This window comes from Mus caroli, unplaced genomic scaffold (assembly GCF_978045245.1).
Source record: "Mus caroli unplaced genomic scaffold, Mus_caroli_1 scaffold_8, whole genome shotgun sequence".
Taxonomy (NCBI): Eukaryota; Metazoa; Chordata; class Mammalia; order Rodentia; family Muridae; genus Mus; species Mus caroli.
This window is the reverse complement of record NW_028227263.1, coordinates 103462272-103482669: the sequence shown is the minus strand read 5'-3', so window position 1 is coordinate 103482669 and position 20398 is coordinate 103462272. Positions and strand designations below refer to the sequence as shown.

At 45.5% G+C, this 20398-nt stretch overlaps 1 protein-coding gene across 1 annotated transcript; it reads left to right on the top strand.

Annotated features, from left to right (window-relative positions):
* The first annotated feature begins 6911 nt into the window (after positions 1 to 6911).
* Klk5 (kallikrein related peptidase 5) lies at positions 6912 to 15103 on the top strand. Its single transcript, XM_021168089.2, has 5 exons — positions 6912 to 6984; positions 9385 to 9649; positions 11255 to 11511; positions 11712 to 11845; positions 14951 to 15103. Exons 1-5 carry the CDS (start codon positions 6912 to 6914, stop codon positions 15101 to 15103), a joined length of 882 nt encoding a protein of 293 aa, XP_021023748.1.
* The last annotated feature ends 5295 nt before the right edge of the window (positions 15104 to 20398 follow it).

Here is a 20398-nt window from a genome sequence, read left to right as displayed (position 1 = left end):
ACTGATGAATGTGAATGTAGCTGTGGTGACCCTGTATTAGGCCTGTACAAGATCAAGCCTTACATCATGGATAGAGGGACATTCCCGAGCCCTAGCTCTAGTAGAGGCACGGTTAGCAGTTTGTAGCTGCTGAGGGAGAAAGAGCTAGGTTGTGGTGGGGGATGGTCCCTAGCACATTGCCTGTGCTCCAATGGATGGCCCCATACCATGTACATGTGGGCAGCACTGATTGAACTCAGTGGATTATTAAAAGCAAACAATAACTCCCTGATCAATCTGGGGTAGCCACTGTAACCCCAAGAAGGCTGCTGGCCTGAAGTCTTCCCCCATTCTCTTGGTACTCACAGGCTTGACACTATTCCCAATGTCCTCCTACCCTCTTCATCACCATGTCCCAGCCCCCAACTCATGAGGAGACCCCTGCTCCACCAGAGGCCACACTGGCTATCAGAACTCCAGGCAGACCACCCACCCGTGGACTTCTCTCACTCTCTCGATGCCCTCTTACTATCCCCAATCCCACCTCTCCCCATCATCATTGTGACCCAGCTGCCAACTTGGGTGGAGAGACCCTGCTTGACTGGAAGCCAGGTTGGCTGCCTGGCCAATGGACCTCCTCAATTCTCTTCCCCCTCCACCTTATCCCCAGTTCCCTTCCCCCTCCTCATTGTGTCCTAGCCCCCAACTGAGGTGGAGACCCCTTGTTCAATCACAAGCCACATCAACCAGAACACCAGAAAAGAAACAGAAACCAAGGAACAAACAGCCACCTAAAAAAGACAAATTTAGAAATTAGCACCTAGTCCTAAAATCAGCCCAACCCCAGATGACTAGATGTCAGTGTTACTCACACAATCAATAAGAGGCAGGGCAATATGTCTCCATCAGAACACAGCTATCCTACTACAGCAACCTCTAAATATTCCAACATGGCTGAAGCACAAGAAGAAGACCTTAAAACCAACTTTATGAAGATGATAGGTATCCTTAAAGAGGAAATGAAGAAATCCCTTAAAGAAATCCAGGAAAACACAAAGAAAAAAATAGAAAGAAATGAATAAATCCCTTAAAGAATGTCAAGAAAAAAACAAATAGTTGAAGGGAATGAATGAAACAGTTCAAGACCTAAAAATAGAAATAGAAGCAATAAAGAAGACAAAAATTGAGGAAATTCTGGAAATGAAAAATTTTGAAATTCAAACAGGAACTACAAGGGCAGACTTGGCCAATGGAATACAAAAGATGGAAGAGAGAATCTTAAACATTGGAGATATGATAGAAGAAATAGATACATCAGTCAAAGGAAATGCTAAATTTAGAAAGACCTGACACAAACTATCCAGAATATATGGGACACTACAAAGAGACCAAATCTAAGAATAATAGGAATAGAAGAATCCCAGCTCAAAGGCCCAAAACATATTTTCAACAATATCTTAGTTAAATTTTTTCCTAACATAAGGACATGCCTATAAAAGTACAAGAAGCTTACAGAACACCAAAATAGATTAGACCAGAAGAGAGAGTCTCCTCACAACATAATAACCAAGCCACTAAACATATAGAACAAAGAAAGAATATTAAAAGCTATAAGATAAAAATAGCAAGAACATACAAAGGCATATATGTTAGAATTAGACCTTACTTCTCAATTTAGACTCCAAAAGCCATAAGGGCCTGGACAGATGTCCTGCAGACTCTATGAGACCATAGATGCCAACCCAGACTATAACACCCAGAAAAACTTTCAATCACCATAGATGGAGAAAACAAGGCATTCCATAATAAAATTCAGCCCTACAGAAGATTCTAGAAGAAAAAACTACAACCCAAGGAGGTTAACTATACCTATGAAAATACACAAAGCTTAACAGGAATTAATAATCATTGATCACTGATGTTCCTCAATATCAGTGGACTCATCTCCCCAATAAAAAGGCAAACCAACAGTGTAGATGCTAAAACAGAATCCATCTTTCTGCTGTATACAAGAAATACATCTCAGTATCAAAGAGATATTACCTCAGAGTAAAGGGTTGGGAAAAGTTTCCAAGCAAACAGACCTAAGACTAAAGTTGGTGTAACCATTCTAATATCTGCCAAAACAGACTTCAAACTAAAATTAATCAAGAGACAGGAAAAAACTTTATATTCATCAAAGGAAAAATAAACCAAGATGATGTTTCAAATCTTAAAATCTATACCCTAAACACAAGGGCACCAACGTATGTAAGAGAAACATTACTAAGACTTAAATCTCTCGTTGACACTCACACATTAATGGTGAAAGACTTCAATACCCCACTCTCTAATGGACAGGCCATACAGCCAAAAATTAAAATGAGAAATATTGTAGCTAACAGATGTTATAATCCAAATGGCCCTAACAAATACCAAACATAAAAGAATATGCCTTCTTCTGAGGAGAACGTTCCCCCAAATTGATCACATATTAGTCACAAAGCAAGTCTCAACAGACCCACGAAGATTGAAATAAACCCCTGCATCCTATCAGACTGCTACAGATTAAAGCTGGATTTTACCAACAGAAACAACAGAAGGCCTAGAAACTCATGGAAACTCAACAACTCCCTACGGAATGAAAACTGGATCAAGACAGAAATAAATAAAGACTTTCTAGAATCTAATGAAAATGAACAAACAGTCTACCCAAACACAGGGGACACAATGAAAGCACTGCTAAGAGGAAAGTCCATAGTACTAAGTAGCTACATATAAATAAATAAGTAAGTAAATAAATAAATAAATAAATAAATAAATGAGAGGGCTCTCATACTAGAGACTTAGCAGTACATGTAAAGTTCTAGAACAAAAAGAGGTAAGCATCCCTGAGAGGAGTAGATGGCAGGAAATAATCAAACTGAGGGCTGAAATCAATAAAATAGATGCAAAGAGAACAATACAAAGAATCAATGAAACAAAGAGTTGGTTCTTTGGGAAAATCAACAAGATAGACAAACCCTTATCTAAGTTAAATTAAAAATGGAGAATTCAAGTTAATAAAATCAGAAACAAAAAGAGGGACACAACAGCAGACACCAAGGAAATGCAAAGAATCACTTTTATGATTAATAAACCTGCATTCCACAAAATTAGAAAATCTTTAAGAATAACTTTCTTGATAGATACCACTTACCAAAGTTAAATCAATTCCAAATATACAATTTAAATAGACCTATAACCCCCAAGGAAATAGAAGTCATTAAAAGACTCAACCAGCTTTAAAAAAAAAAAGCTCCTTGAAGGCCAGAGTTTTTAGTGCAGAATTCTACCGTATGTTCAAAGAAGAGCTAATGCCAATACTCTTCAAATTACTCCACAAAAAAGGAACAGAAGGAACATTACAAAATTCACTTTATAAGGCCACAATCACCTTGATACCTGAACCACGCAAAGATTCAACAAAAAAGAGAATTACAGACCAATATCTCTTATAAACATAGATGCCAAAATACTCAATAAAATATTTGCAAACCAAATCTAAGAACACATCAAAAAGATCATCTAGCATGACCAAGTAGGCATCAACCCAAAGATGCAGGGTTGAGTCAACATACAAAAATCAGTCAATATAATAGATCATATAAACACACTGAAAGAAAAATACGATAATCTCATTAGATATCAAAGACAGCCTTTGACAAAACCCAAACACCCTTCATGATAAAAGTATTGGAGAGATTAGGGATACAAAGAACATACCAGACATAATGGAGGCAATTTACAGCAAGCCTATAGGCAACATCAAACTAACTGGAGAGAAACACCAAGCAATTCCACTAAAACCAGTGACAGGACAAGGCTGCCCAGTCTCCTTATATTTATTCAATGCCGTACTTGAAGTTCTAGTTAGAGCAGTAAGACAACTAAGAGACCAAGAAGATACAAGGTAGAAAGAAGTCAAATATTGTCATTTGCAGATGATATAATAATACACAGAAGCGACCCCAATAATTCTACCAGAGAACTTCTCGTACAGCTGATAGACACCATCAATGAAGTGGCTGGATAGGAGATTAACTAACAAAAATAAAATAAAATAAGATAAATAAATAAATAAAAATTAAACACAAAACAGTAGCCCACATATATACAAACAATAAATGGGCTGAAGAAGAAATTAAGGAAACAACATCTTTCACAATAACCACAAATAATATAAAATATCTTGGGGTAACTCTAACCAAGCAAGTGAAAGATCTGTATGACAAGAACTTCAAGTCTCTGAAGAAAGAAATTAAAGAAGTTCTCAGAAGATGGAAAGATCTTCCATGTTCATGGGTCATTTGGATTTAACATAGTAGAAATGGCCATATTACCAAAAGCAATCTTCAGATTCAACACAATCCCCATCAAAATTCCAACACAATTCTTTATAGACCTTGGAAGAACAATATTCAACTTCATATGGAAAAACAAAAAACCTAGGATACCTAAAGCAATCCTGTACAGTAAGTAAAGGAACTTCCAGAGGTAGCACCATCCCCAATTTCAAGCTGTACTCCAGAGCTACAGTAACAACCCACTGCATGGTATTGGCATAAAAACAGACAGGATGATCAATGGAATCAAACAGAAGACTCAGACACAAATCCGTACACCTACAAACACCTGAGTTTTGACAAAGAAGCCAACATTATGTAACGAGGGGAAAAAGCATCTTCAACAAATGGTGCTGGTCTGTGCATAAAGGGATGCAAATAGATCTGAATCTATTGCCTTTTGCAAAACTTAAGTCCATGTGTATCAAAGACCTCGACATAAAACTGGATACTCTGAATCTGATAAAAGAGAAACCGAGGAAAAGCTTTGAGCACATTGCTACAGGAGACGACTTTCTGAACAGAGCACCAATGGCTTTTATTGAAATGTGGTGGTTCACACATATAATCCTAGCCAAAAATGAAAGGTCAGCCTTGTCTACAGCATGAAGTTTTATCTCAGAGAACAAAAACGGGAGCTGAGGAGACCATTCAGCAGGTGAAACACTTGCTGTTGAGCCTAATGACCTCAGGTCAGTCTCTGAGAGCCACATAACGAACAGAGAGACCCGAACTCTTGCAGGTTGTCCTCTGACCTCCACTTGAGTATGGCGTGCACATCCCCCCCCCCCCACACACACCAAATAAAATACATAAAATGATACATAAACTAGTAAATAAATATAATATAAAGCAATTTTAAAAGTAAAACATTTAACAACTGCAAGCTGAACTTATAAGGACCATATAAGTGAGAGAAAACAGAGAAATAAGGGGCTGATTTTATAGCCATTTAATTGCATTAAACCTCAAGGTGGGTTTTGTTGTTTGGCTTTTTTTTTCCTCCTATGCAGTAGAGCCCACTCCAGGCTCTGACCCCTCTGTTGGCATCTGCACATCTTCGTGTGGAGAAAGTTCATGTCTGACACAAGGTTCACAGATCTGGGCTCCTGCTCCCCTGAGGGAGACCTAAAGAATCAGAGTGGGCATGTTGACAGAAGGAGCAGCCAGGATGCAGAAGAGGGCAAGTGGGGCTGCCAGGAGGTAAAGATCAGACAGGGAGGGGTGCCACTCTACTCCCCATCCAATGCCCCATTTCCCAAAGCGCTTGGAGCCACCCACCACTGGTCCTGGCTCTTGGCCTCTTTTCCATTAACAGGTTGCCCTGCCCAATTGTGTCATCCATGTCTGGCTGTGCCTGCTGGACCTGGCCACCTAGTGGGGGCAGCCTGCTTCCCTAGCTCTTGCTGACCCTTGGCCTGGGACCTAGTATAGGTGGTGGGATTTGATCCTGGGGTTTCTTCTACAGATGGCTTTGTCTCCCCTGCCCGAATGACAGGGAGAGATATAGGGAGACAGAAAGGGACAGAGAACCAATATTCAGAGACATAGACATGAGGGAGATAAAGATGAGAGGGACGGAGAGACAAGACAGATGGGGAGACAGAGGGATAAAGACAGGGAAAAACACAGGCATACAGAGAAAAAGAGAGAGACATAAGGAGAAAAAGGGGACAGTACAGAGACCAAGAAAATCAGTGACAGAGAGACAGATACATAGGAGGCAAGGGCAGAGAAACACACAAAAGCAGACAGACACAGGGAGAGAGAGATGAGGGGAAACACACTGACAGAGAGACTCATCGACAGACTCTGAAAGGTCCATAAGGGCAGACAGCTAGATCACAGGTAGAAGAATTTTACAAACAGAGCTGGATGAATGAGAAAGGAGACATGGAGTTGTAATGAATGAGACTCGGGGAGAAAAAGGAACATTAGAAATCCTTGCTCGGGAAGAGTGCCTGGGAGCTGGCGAGATGCCAGGCATGAGGAGGACCCAGCCTGATCTGAGGACCCCTCCCCATCCTTAGGGCCAGGGAGGGAGGGAGTGGTGCTCAACACTGGGTGGGGGGTAGAGGGGAGGGAGGCAGGAAGAGTGAGTGCTGGGGCCCAGACTGACAGGAACCTCACTGCCTGGGAATGTGCCCCAGGGACCAGTGGGTGGTTATATCACCAGGTGCCAGAGCAGAGGAGGAGGTGGTGGCTGGAAGGCTCAGGCCAGCTTGAGAAGTCTGCAGCTATATTGGGAGCCAGATCCCACCACTCACTGCCCAGGGAAGAGGGGCAAAGTGGCAGGGGAGGCCCAGGCAGGGTCTCAGCAGGTAAGGAAAGAGAGGGAACCTGATCTGGCTCTGTCTTATCTTGGATTCACCCCACTTGCCTGCCTCTCTTGCTGCCCACACTTACAGGGATTGTAAGATGCTGACAGTCCCTCCCCTCCACTGCCGGTCCCTGAGTGCTAATGGTGAGGCAGAGATGGTGATGAAAGTGGAACACACTCCCAGAACCACCTAGGCCTCTCCAGAACCACTTAACCTCAGCCTTTATTTCTTACCAGGTGCAGCAGTCATGGCAAAGGCAGGACACCCCTGGAAATGGGCAATGGCTACCCTGATCACAACCCTGGTTCTGGGGGTCTCAGGTAACCAGGGTCCCTTAAGTGTGTGGGGAGGACTGCCTCTGTGGAGTACTGGGTGTGTCTCTAGGATCAAGTGAATGTGTGTCTGTACCTCTGTGGTTACACAATTAAATGTAGGCCTCATGGCTGTTTATGTATTACGGAAATTTTATGTTTTTCATTTATTACTATTTTTAAGACAGAGTCTTGCTGTGTAGCCCAGGCTGGTCTAGAACTCACTATTTGGACCAAGCTGGCCTTGAACTTGTGGCTACTCCTCTTATATTTGCCTCCTGAGAGGTAGAATTGTAGTTGTGTGCCATTGTATGTTTTTGCTGTTATTGGTTTGTTTTTTTAATCTATCTTATGTATGTATTTGTAAAGATGTTTTGCACTACACATATGCCAGTGCCCAAGGAGGCCAGAATAGGCTTCAGTTGGGCCTGTAGTTACAGCTGGTTGTGAGCTGTCATGTGGACACTGGGAATCATACCCAGGTCCACTGCAAGAACAGTCAGTGCTCTTAATTGCTGAGTCATCTCTCCAGACCCTTTATTTTTAATTCTTGATAATAATCTCATTTTTATTTTTTAGCCCAGGCCACCCTAAAACCTGTTCTATAGCCCAGGTTCTATAAACTATAGTTCTATAGTACTAGGGCTCTCCTAGTACTCACTGTGAAGCCCTGGCTGGGTTTGAATTATAGGCAATCCTCCTGCTTCAGCTTCCCAAGTTTGAAGATTACAAGTGTGAGCGATTCTGCTTGGCTTGTGTGTGTCCTTGTCCCCTGTCAAGAGACTGCACGGCAGATGGTATGGACCCTCTGAGACTTTGTGTGTAGTCGGGTGTCCATGCATTTCAGGTCATTTTGGCACTGCAATTGTGTGGGTGTGCGGCGCACTCCAGGTTGGTGCAGATATTACTGCACATTTGGCCCCTTGTGTCTCCACTGCACCCCAGGGTCTATGTCTGGAATGCAGTGCAGCTCGGCTCTTGACCGTGAAAGTGCATGACCCTCGTGTTTGCAGATAGCCCCTTCCAAGTGCATAGCTGTGTCTGTGACTGTAGTTGTGATCCTGCGACAGTTGGAGCTTTGCATTTGTGGGGTGAGGGTGAGGGGCTGTGTGTTTGGGGACCTACAAATGCCACTGGATGTGTCCTCATGCCACTGTATCTGGGGTTCCTGACCCTGCCTCGAGAAACTGAGAAGTGACTGACCATAGCTATTGCAATGGTTTTCTTGCACTGTGCCATGCTGGAAATTGAGATACAGATGTCCTTTAAGTGTGACATGTCCGCAGGCCTGGGTACAGAAGTGTGTGTGGTATTGCCATCCACACATGCCTGCCTGTCGCTCAGGTGGTCAGGTGGATGAGCTCCTGAGAGACCACCTGTCACATGGGAGCAGGTGCATTTGGACACAATGCGTGTGTTCTTGGAATGTGCCCGTGGGTGCAGACAGCACTGAGGCATCCTTTCTCTGGGCCGTTAGCAGGACAGTGAACAGTGACTAGCCTGTGGGGAGTGAGGGGTGGGGACAGAGTGCATACAGATCTGTGTGAGAATTCAGAAAGTGAGCTTTACTGTGCCTTTCCAGAGTCCTGTCCCCCACCCCAAGCTCCACCCAAGGGCTATGACCCAACCCACTCACCAAATCCCTAGGCCAGGCTTCAGCCCCAGAGCCCTTTTCACTAGGCTCCACCCACTTGCTATAAGTGGTTCCAGAGTTTAGCTCCACCTCCCTTTCCAAAGTCAAGGGTCTTTGTGAGACTTGTCACCCCAATTGACCTTGCCTCACATCTCCATAGACTAATTCCAAGTCCCCAGCCTCTCAGGTCTTAAATTTGACATCTTGGTGCCCCAGTCTCCAGAAGGGGTGACTGGCTTATGCTACTGGTCTTGGCTTCTGACTCCACTTCTGAAAGTTAGGTCTCAATGCTCAAGCCTGGTTTACCCTTAAGAGTCTGCCCCAGGGCGCCCTCCTTCTCTCCAGGTATTACCAGGAGATGTCCGGAATCCCTGGGGCTCACAAAGTCCTGGAAGCCCACTGGAGCCAGGATTATCTGTCCTAAATCCCAACTTGGTGGTTGAGTTGTGGTTTTGGCTCGTTCTACAAGCTCCCTCCCTGTGGTCCTGGCTCTGCCCACACAGTTCTGACCCCACCCCTATAGATCTGGCCACACCTGACTGCCCTGATCCCATTCTTCACTCCTAGCCTCACCCCTACAGCACTGTTTATATCCCTAGATCTCCAATAATCCCTGTCCTCCCTTCCACAGTCCTGGTCCCGACTCCTTATCTAAAAGCCTGGAATATCAAGTCAGACGATTGGTCCCAGTTTCTGACTGTAAGAGCACTCCTGAGCCTAAGCCCCTTTCGGAACCCCACCTCTAGACCTATTCTTCACCCATTCTCTATTCTCAGAGCCTGTTCTTGCTGGGGATGTTTCCTCTTGTGACAACCCCTCTGGAACCGAACCCTCTGGGACCAACAGAGACCTCAGCACGGATTCCAAGTCTGGGGAGGACACCCGTTCAGATAGCAGCTCTCGAATTGTGAATGGGTCAGACTGCCAAAAGGATGCACAGCCATGGCAGGGCGCCCTGCTTCTGGGGCCCAACAAGCTGTACTGTGGGGCTGTGCTGATCAGCCCACAGTGGCTGCTCACAGCAGCACACTGCAGAAAGCCGTGAGTGTGCCTGGAGAAGAGAGGGTGGAAGAAAGCTGGGGACATGGGGGCAGGAGAGGACAGAACTGGAGAAGGTGTTGGGAAGGATGGCTGGCTGGCTGGCTGGCTGGCTGATGGGTGGGTGAATGGATGAGTCAATGGGTAGATGAATGGATGGTTGGGTGGGTGGATGGATAGATGGATGGATGGATGGATGGGTGGATGGATGGGTTGGTGCATGGGTGGGTGGATGGGTGGATTAGTGGACGGATGGGTGGATGGGTGGGTGGGTGGATAAGTAGATGGATGAATAGATAGATAGATAGATAGATAGATAGATAGATAGATAGATAGATAGATAGATAGATGAGTGGGAGGATTCATGGATAGATGGGAACTTAGAAGAAAGATGGAAAGATGGATGGACAGAATGATAGATGAGGACAACAGCATGGGGAAGAGCTGATCTCGACACTGGTGAGAGCTGATCTGGGCAAGGGAGGTAAGGATAGGTGAAATTACAAACTAAAAGGAACAGAGACAAAAAAGATTGTGATAGAGATAAGAAAAATGAATTAGGACAGAGGCAGAGGTGATAAAGATCATATAAAGACATAGACACATGCAATGGTTTGGTATGGAGCTGGAATTAGGATCTATGAAGATGGGGTTGGGAAGGGGCTGGGGGTAGGACTTAGATTGGAGATTGGGATGGTTAGAGTCAAGAAAGGGATTGAACCTGGCTGGTTTCGGAGATGGGGATAGATAGTTGAATGGAGGTTGAGAGACACACACATGGTTTTGGGTAGGGAAAGGAGTAGGGTTGGGATTGGGCACACATTGATGGCCTAGGGTGAGGTAAATTTAGGATTGGCTCCAGAATGGAGATTAGTAGGAATTGTGATGGGTGGAGAGAGAGGCAGAGTTGACAGAGTTGGGACCAGGAATGGATATAAGACAAAAGGTGTAGCTGGGCTAGTTTGTGGAGTGAGGGATGGCTAAGCACTTTTGGGTTGATTTGTTGTTTTATCATTATTTTGATGTTTTTGAGAAAAGGACTCATGTAGGCCTGGGTGACCTCAAACTAGCTATGCAGCCAAGGATTATCTTGAACTCTCAGTCTTCCGGCCTTTATCTCCTAAGATCTGAGATTGTAAGCCTGTGCTTCCACGCACTGCTGGAATGGTTACATTGGGTGCTGAGGATGGCTTGATTATAGACAACACATAGTTAGACTTGAGGTTGAAAAACGCTCATGCTGACTGTTCCTGAGGGTACACACTTAGGTTGCAGTTGGTGTGAAAGATGGGATGCAGATAGGCAGGGAACTGGGAGCGGGATGGAGGTGCACACAAGACAGAAACTGATAAAGTTAGGTGTCAAGTTAGGGTTGATGATGGTGTGGCACTGGGTTTAAAATGGGGGAGGGAGGAGTTGGGATTGAGGCTAGGGTTGAGTTGTGGATGAGGATGGGAAGGAGTGAGGTTGGGGGTGAGATTAAGTTGAGTTGAAGATGAGTGGAATTGGGGTTGAGGATGGGTTAGAGTGGGAAGTGATTGAGACTGCCTTTGATAGGGGGACCGAGTGCTGGGCTGGGCTGGGACTGACCATTGCCTTATCCCTTAGAGTGTTCAGAATCCGTCTGGGCCACCATTCCATGTCACCTGTCTATGAGTCTGGGCAGCAGATGTTCCAGGGAATCAAATCCATCCCCCACCCCGGTTACTCCCACCCTGGCCACTCCAATGACCTCATGCTCATCAAAATGAACAGAAAAATCCATGACTCTCACTCAGTGAAGCCCGTCGAAATTGCTCGCGACTGTGCCGTCGAGGGGACCAGGTGCATGGTGTCTGGCTGGGGGACAACGAGCAGCAGCCACAGTAAGTATCCTGGTTCCTCCTAGTCCCTGCTCTTCCAGCAGAATCTCCCCACATAGCACAGGCTACCCGAAACTAGCCCAGACTAGAACTGTGTATGCTCCTGTCACAGCCTGCCTAGGTCTTGGGCAGCAAGTTTGTACCACCATGCTTGGCTATGTTCTCTCTTGTCCTCTGCTCATCCTGATTCTCTTGCTTAACAGATAACTTCCCGAAAGTCCTCCAGTGCCTGAATATTACTGTGCTCAGTGAGGAGAGGTGTAAAAACTCCTACCCAGGACAGATAGACAAGACCATGTTCTGCGCAGGTGATGAAGAGGGCAGGGACTCCTGCCAGGTAAGGGCTGGATGCAACTCCACTTATCCAGAAAATTACATTTATTTTATTTATGCACATATATCATAGTGTGTGTGTGTGTGTGTGTGTGTGTATGTGTGTGTGTGCAGGTCAGAGGACAACACATGGAAGTTAGTTCTCTTCTTCCACTATGTGGGTTCCAGGGATTGGACTCAAGCCACCAGGCTTGGCAGCAAGCAGCTTTACCACTGACCCCTCCGCAGTACCTCAAGAGCCATCCTGAGCACTGGAACTTGTATTTTCACAGAGCTCCTGTTCCAGGGCACTGTTCTATATGAGGCTTACACAGATTGAGCATCCGCATTTTGTTTTCAGTTTTCATATAGGCAATTTTTGAAAACCAAAAAGAAGTGAGGCGTGGCTCGTCATCTCAGATATGTGGGAGGCTGAGTTAGGAAGAAAGGGCCAGCCTGGGACAGAGTAAGTCCAAGGTTGGCCTGGGTGACGTTATCTCAAAGTAAGTAAAAAATGAGTTTGGGGTGTAGTTAAGTGGTAGAGCCCCTCCCTAGAGTCCCCCAGTGATGACCTGTGGGCATGGCTCAGTGGTAGAGTGCCTGCCTAGAGTCCCCAGTGAGGGACTGGGGGTGTGACTCAGTGGGAGAGTACTTTCATGACATGCTACAAGGCTTGAGTTCTAGCCCCGGCCCCACAAAAGAGTAATTAAATAACTAAGGATATGAAACTAACATTAATATTATATTTTGTTTAATTCAATATATGTGGCTTCTCTATGTTCTCAGGTGACATTTTCCAGAATTTAGTTAATCTGTAACAATGATAAATATACAATTTACACCCTGTTTCCCATGATGCCTTTTATCCTGAAAAATCCATTTCAGTTTGCTAGACATGCAGCAGCTACCATATATATATATCACAGTGCAGGTCGGGAGGAGAACTCGAGGCTGCTCCCTGTGGTTAAGTAGGGGTCACAAGGTGCTGCACCTCAGGGGCCCCCTTTACAGAATAGCTATCATAGCTCTATTTACGTGGCATCTTCAAACATGTAATGTGTCATTGTAACTGAATGTGTTAGGTGACAGTTTTCTAACAAATGCTAATAAAATGCCATGAGGGAAGAAGAGGGAAAACTTGCTTTCAGTGCATATAGAATAGGCCTCATTGCTAGAAGTGCTGAAGAAGCAGACATAAAACACAGAATTCTATGGTCAGGGTTGGAGAGATGCCTCAGCTCTTAAGAGACGGGTCATTCTTCCAGAGATCACCGCAAGTTATGCTTCTAGCACCCACATCTGTAACTCCAGCTCCAGGGGATCTGACACTTTCTTCTGGCCTCCTCTGACACCTTCATTCCTTCATTCCCATGCATATACCCACACACAATTACACACACACACACACACACACACAGAGAGAGAGAGAGAGAGAGAGAGAGAGAGAGAGAGAGAGAGAGAGAGAGTTTAACACACAGTGGCTCTCAACCTGTGGATTGCAACCCCTTTGGGGGTCAAGCAACCCTTTCACAGAGGTCACCTAAGACCATCCTAAATATCAAATATTTACATTATAATTGATAACAGTAGCAAAATTACAGTTATGAAGGAGCAACAAAAATAATTTCATGGTTGAGGGGTCCAAGCATCAGGGAGATTGAGAACCGTTGGTTTAACATAATGAAAACAAATCTTTTAAAAATGTACAGTACAATTTTTAAAAACCTATGCTGAAGAGACTTTTCAAGTAGGGCTCTTTCAGAAAGTTATAAGGAGTCACCAGAAAATACACACGAGGACAAGTCTTCACTGTGGTCACAAGGAGGGCTTCCTTATGACATACATAGGTAGAGATTGTAAACACCCTAGAGCCTGTCTCACACAGGCTAAGGAAACAGAAAAGTCCTATGCAAAAGTCTTAAGGCAGCAATGGGGACGTTTGATTGGCTCAAAGAATGGAAAGAAAGGAATCCATATGTTTTGGGCACAGAAGTTGTGTTGGAGAAAGCAATATATGAGCTGTGGTAGTGACTGGTGGATCCCTGAGGCTTGCTGGCCAGTCAGCCTGGTGGATCAGTGAGCTCCAGGCCAAGGAAAGATTCTGTTTCAAACCCCAAGATGGACAGTACCTGAGGAGTGATACCTGAGGTTGTCTTCTGACCCCCACATGTGCATGCACATTGGTGTGCACACATACATACACAGCAACAATGGTCAACACCTGCAAGATTGACACTACTACTACTAAAATCGCTGTGGTGGCTAAGGACCGGCTCTGGGTTATATTACTTATAGGCATCTGCTCATTACCACAGCCAGCAGCTACTGTGAGCCTTAGCTGACAGGCTCAGAGAAGTTAACTGATGGACTCTCAAAATTCGATGCAAAGGTTTAAAAACAACAACAAAACCTCACTGAGAAAGCACCTGAGCCTGGACTATCATCCCAGTTATTCAGAAGGGTGAGGCAGGAGGATCACAAGTCCCAGTTCAGCCTGGGCTACATAGCAAGACCATGACTCAAAACAAAAACAAAAAAACAGGAAGGAGAACAGACAAGATGGGAAGGGGGGAAAAGAGGGAAGGCAGGCGGGAAGGAAGAATGAGAGAAAGAAAGGGGAGAGGGAAGGAGGGAAGCAGTGATAGATGATGGATGGATGGATGGGTGGATGGATAGATGGATAGATGGATGGATGAATGGATGGATAGATGGATGGACAGATGGACAAATGGATGGAGAGATAAAGGGGAGAGAGAGGAAACAGATTAGACATCTTGTGAGGAGAAAGCAGAAGATGAGGAAGCAGAGTCAGAGCTGGAGGAGGTTGTGGTGTTAGCTAGAGTCTGGCTGGTAGGCTTTCTACACACTGAATCTGAAGTAAAATACTGATCTCTCTCTCTCTCTCTCTCTCTCTCTCTCTCTCTCTCTCTCTCTCTCTCTCTCTCTCTCTCTCTCTCCACTTCCATCTGTTTTACCTACATTCAATCCTGTTGGCCCTCTCACCCTTGTCTGCACCTGCTTCCCGTGTCCCTTCTGCATTCATGCATGGTACTGAATGTCTTGCTCCTCCTCCTTCCATCGACCTCACCACACCCCTGCCTCCTTCTGTGCCTCCATTCTTCCCTCACAGGGCGATTCCGGAGGTCCTGTGGTCTGCAATGGCAAGTTACAGGGCCTTGTGTCCTGGGGTGATTTCCCCTGTGCTCAGCGCAACAGGCCAGGTGTCTACACCAACCTGTGTGAGTTCGTTAAGTGGATTAAAGACACCATGAACTCCAACTAATGAGCCACACCAGGAACCATGGAACCAGTGCCACCCAACGGCAATGAGGAGCACTGTCCCTCTCTGAGAATGCTGAAGATAACGTCAGTCTCTCCAGAACTTGCTCTATGTCTCTTGGCACCAAGATCACCATCCCCCGCAGTGGACTGACCCCCGTTTCTATAGCCAGACCCTAGGAACACTTCCTGAAATGTCTAAATTGTGTTGAAACCCATCACTACCTATGGACCCATCCATAAACCCAGAGTTGAGCCTTTTCTTCAGCCGTCACCCAGATTTAGACCCCAAATAAAAAATGGGAAGAACCCTGTTGATATTTCTCCTCCTGTGCCAGGCAGCTGTGGGCAAGCAGATATCTTAGTTATTTTTCTATCATATAACAGACAATGACACCATGACCAAGGTAACTTATAGAAGGAAGAGTTTATATGGGGCTTACAGTTCAAAGGGTTAAAGACCAGAGCCATCATGGGGAGGAGCATGGCGGCAGTCAGGTAGGCATGGTGCTGGAGCAGTAGCTCAGAGCTCACATACTGAGACAGAACCACAAGACAAAGAAAGCTAACTAGGAATGACATGGGCATTTGAAACCTCAAAGCCCACTCCTAGACACACACCTTTCCCAGCAAAGTCATACTTCCTAATGCTTTCCAAACATTTCTACCAACTGAGAACCAAGCATTCAAATACATGAACCGATGGAGACCATCCTCAGTCACACACCTCAGTGGCTTCTCCTCAGGATGATGCATTTGCCCCAGGTGGTCTCTAGGTGACTTCACACTTGCTTCACAAATAGCAACTATCTTAGTTACTGTTCTATTGGTCTGGCTAAGTGTCTGACTAAAGCAACTTAAAGGAGAAAGGGTTTATTCTGGCTCACAGTTCCAGCGTGTAGTCCACCGTGGTGGGAAAGCATGCCAGCAGGAGTTTGAGGTGGGCGATCACATTGCATCCCATCAGGAAGCAGAGATGAACGATGGTACTTCGCTGGCTTCCTCCTCTTCAGTCAGACCATGTCCCCGGCTTACGGGCTGGTGCTCCACATATTCAGGGTATGTCCTCCTACCTCAGAGGACTCCTTTACAGGTGTCCCCAGAGGCTTATCTCCCCGGTGACTCTAGATCTTATCTAGTTAATACTATTAGCTGACCATGAACATAGTCAAAGCATGTTGTGTGGCAAGAAGCATAGCGGCACCCCAATTACAACTCCACCATAGTTTCTAGAATATGTGACTCAGACACCAATGTGTAAGGTTCAACTTGGCATTGTTGCAAAAGCAATGTACAGTCAATCAAAAACACACTTCAAATGCTGAATTTTGAACTCTTCCCAAGCCAGTGATATATAGTATGCTATTATCATAGTGTTGATATTAACTGTCTCCTGAAGGTTCATGTGCCAACGGGTTGGTCCAGATTGGTAGTAATCTAGGGAGCTACAAGACCTTTGAGAGGCAGATTCCTAGTGGAAGAAAGTTAGGTCATTGGGGATGAGTTCCTGAAGATGTCAGGAATCTATCCTTTTCTCTCTTTACTTCCTGGCCACCATGATTTGAGCAGCTTCTTCTACTTCATGTTCCTGCCATGATGACCTAACTCACCACAGACCTAAAGAACACACACACAAGCACACATGCACACAGACACACACACACATACATGCACATATGCACACACATGCATACATGCACACATACTTGCACACACATGTACACGCACACATACATGTACACACGCACACACATACATGCACACATGTACATGCACACATGTACATGCACACACATACATGAGCACACATGCACACATACATGCACATGCATGTGCATGCACGCATGCACACACATGCATGCACATTTGCACACACATGTACATGCTCACGCATGCATGCACACATAGGGGCTCCCTTTCAGACCCCAGCTTAAGCACAAACCACACTCAAACATCTGTTTTCACAGAAAGATCCTTTATTGAGTGGGAAGGAAAAGTTAAAGTGGCTGGTTTCTGACTCAGGCAGAAAACCAGCAGCAAAGGTCAAACATTTCAGAAGAAAAGAAAGGGGATGTCTGCGTTAGAATGGGCTAAGGGGCGGTGGCATACTTTGATTGCACATGTTCATTAGGTGAGCCAAAGGTAGCTTTTGATTGCTAGAATTCAATACTTTGTAGTCAGCCTCCAGAGGAGGAAGTGACCAAATAAGGAAATTCCTAGCTTTAGGAATGTAATCTAACAGTTTAGCAAGGCAGAGGGACCGGAAGAGAAGGACAAGGCTTGCCAGAGCCACCCTAGCCATGCTCAACTTGTCCAGGCCCAAAGGCAAGATGACTTAGACCCCTACAATTCCAAACCTAAATCAACCTTTTCTTCCTTTAAGTTGTTTATCTCGGGTGATTTGACATGCAAATCATGTGAAATCTGTGAGTTACACAGATGTTCTCCCTCAGGGCTGGGTCTAGGCAACAAAGCCAGACTCTAGGCCTTGAGGCTAACAGAGAAGCAACTTACTGTGTGTGCTGTGCTGATGTCTGGGCTTCATGGTGTGCTGTGAATGAATCTGGAGTCCAAACAGGTGTTTGTTTCTTTTCTGTTTTTAAATATATATTATTTCATGTGTATGGGTATTTTGCCTGTGTGTATGTCTATTCACCACCTGTGTGCAGTGCCTGCCTATGGAGGCCAGAACAGGCATCAGGTCCCTGGGGACAGGAATTAGAGTTAGAGACAACTTCTGGGTGCTGGGAACAAACCCAGGTCTTCTGGAAGAGCAGCCAGTTACCTTAACCTCTGAACCATCACTCCAGCCCCACCTTTATGGTTCTTCAAAAATTTTTTTTTAATTTTTTGGGGGGAGAGTGAGAGGGATCTTTCTTGCAGAGATTAAAGGACAGCATTAAGAATTAGTGTTCGCTTTCTGCCTGGTGGATTCTGGGATCGAATCCAAGTCATCAGGCCTTCACCGTGGATTCATCTCACCAGCCCCCAGATGTCGTTAAGTGTCTTTTTTGTTTATGTGTATCTGTCAACGGATAGTGCACAAGAGTACATAGCCCACAGAAGTCAAAAGAGAGCATCGGATCCCCTGGAGCTGCACCTACAGGTTGTTGAGAGCCTCCCAGTTTGTGTACTGGGAGTTAAACTTAGGTCTTAGGCATAAGCAGTAGGTGCTCCTAACAACTGAGCCACCTTGCTGTCCTCCAGGATTTTTTTTCTGCAGAAGGGCTGCATAGCCATCCTAAACCATGCATGCACAGTGTGAGTCTCACTGGGTGTTTGTTTGTTTGTTTGTTTGTGATGGTGGTGGTAGAGGTAGGGGTGGTGGTGGTGGTGTTATTTCTGAGACAGGGTTTCTCTATTATGTAACCCTGGCTATCCTGGAACTTGCTATGTAAACCAGGCTGGCCTCAAATTCAGAGACAAACTTGTCTCCACCTCCTGAATGCCGGATTAAAGGCATGTCCCACCATGCCCTGCTCAACTAGGTTCCTATTCCTAGAGTAAAGGGGGTTCTGTGCCATGTTCTAAATGACCAGGGTTCTACATTATGAGAAGGCTGGCTGGCTCAGAATGGCACAGCCAACAGCGAAGCACAGTGTTGGAGAAGAGGGTGCCACCTGGAGCATGTGTTTTGATTTCAAGAAGCTCTGACCCTGGGGGGATTTGACTTTCTGCCAAGCAGCTTTTTTATTCTATTTTTTTAAATGGTGTTTTGCCTTATTTAATCCTCTCAAGGAAAAGAGGGTACATTGTATTCACATGTCACCACAGAGAGAAGATGTAGACTGGGCAATCCTTGGGGTTCGCTGGCCAGCTAGCCTAACCTACTCAGTGCCTTCCAGGCCAGTGAGACCCTGATTCATAAAACAAGTGGACAGTTCCCGAGGCCTGACACCTGGCATTAACCTCCACCCTCCACACACCGACGTACCCTCCCACACACGAATGTGCATTCACGTAAAGACACTGGGTGCGTGACATTTACTGTAGCTAAGGTGGAAACAGAGCAAGGGAAGCTTGTGGTGGATTCTCCACGTCTTATAGACACGGGTCCCATCTACATAAAACCTGCTTGTTGCAAGTGGCGGAGCTTGGGTGCACTCGGACTCAGGCTCAGAGTCAAGGGTGAACAGAGAACCCAAGACACATAAACACTTGTTTGGTTTCAGGCTCGGGGACAAAGAGCTGAGGTGCATATCTTACACACCAAAGCAGACCTGCCCTCCAGGTTCTCCCAGCATGCCTCAGTCCTCACTTGGCATACCCTGCCCCTAACCATGAACTGTCCACTGTGGGGGCTGGGCTGCCCTTCCCCCAGAGGCTCCTTCCTATATAATCAAGACATTTTTGTCTTCTGGCTCTCTCCTGCTCTCCCCTTCACTCTGCCTCTGCGAGTTTCCTTTCCTTCTCTTCTCCCTCTCTTCTGTCTCTCTTCCCATGGCGACTTCCCTGGCCTCCTTCCTGGGGCCAGTAAACTCGCAACTTCAGACTAAACCTGCATATATATATATATATATATATATATATATATATATATAAAATCTGGCTTGAATTGGCTCATTTCGATGGGGGCGAAATAATTTATCAGATGTAACAAGGAAGAGAGGCCAATGCCCTGTGACCGCTCTGACTCTACACTAGATAAACTGGATAAAGCTGAGACGATCTCACCCAAACCCTTCTGCAGCCCTGGCCAAGACTATCACTTATGTTAGTTGGCAAGTGAACTGGAAGCATCACAGAAGCCATAGGACCTAGCTCTAAGCAAGGAGCTAGGATGGAAGCTAGCTAAGATGAAAGCCAATGGCTACTCACCATCAGTCTGGGGGTGGGAGAAGGGAGCAAGCAGAGCTGGAATCTTGGCTCAGAGGTAGCACCCCTCTCTAGAATCAGTGAGGGGCTGAGGGAGTGCTTTCCAGGTCACCTTCCGACTCAAGCAGTATCTGCTTGGTCAACAACGAAGTAGGAGGGAGGTTGATAAGCTCATTTCAGCTGCACCCATCTTATCTAAAGTGTGGAGTCAGGTAAGGTCACAGAATACCTCCTCCTCGTTCCAAGTGACAGAGAGCTTGCATGGCATGTGCAAGGCCCTGAGTTTAATCCTTAGTACTGGATTTAAACATTCTTCTTACATTTGTTTTATTGTATGCACGTGGGGGTTGGAGGGCATGAAGAGGCAAGTGCATGCCATGGCCTGTTCTGAGAACGATTTGCAGGATTTATTTATCTTTCTACGTCTACCCTGTGGGTCCGGAAGACTGAACTCAGGCTGTCAGGCTTGGGGCAGTCACCTTGA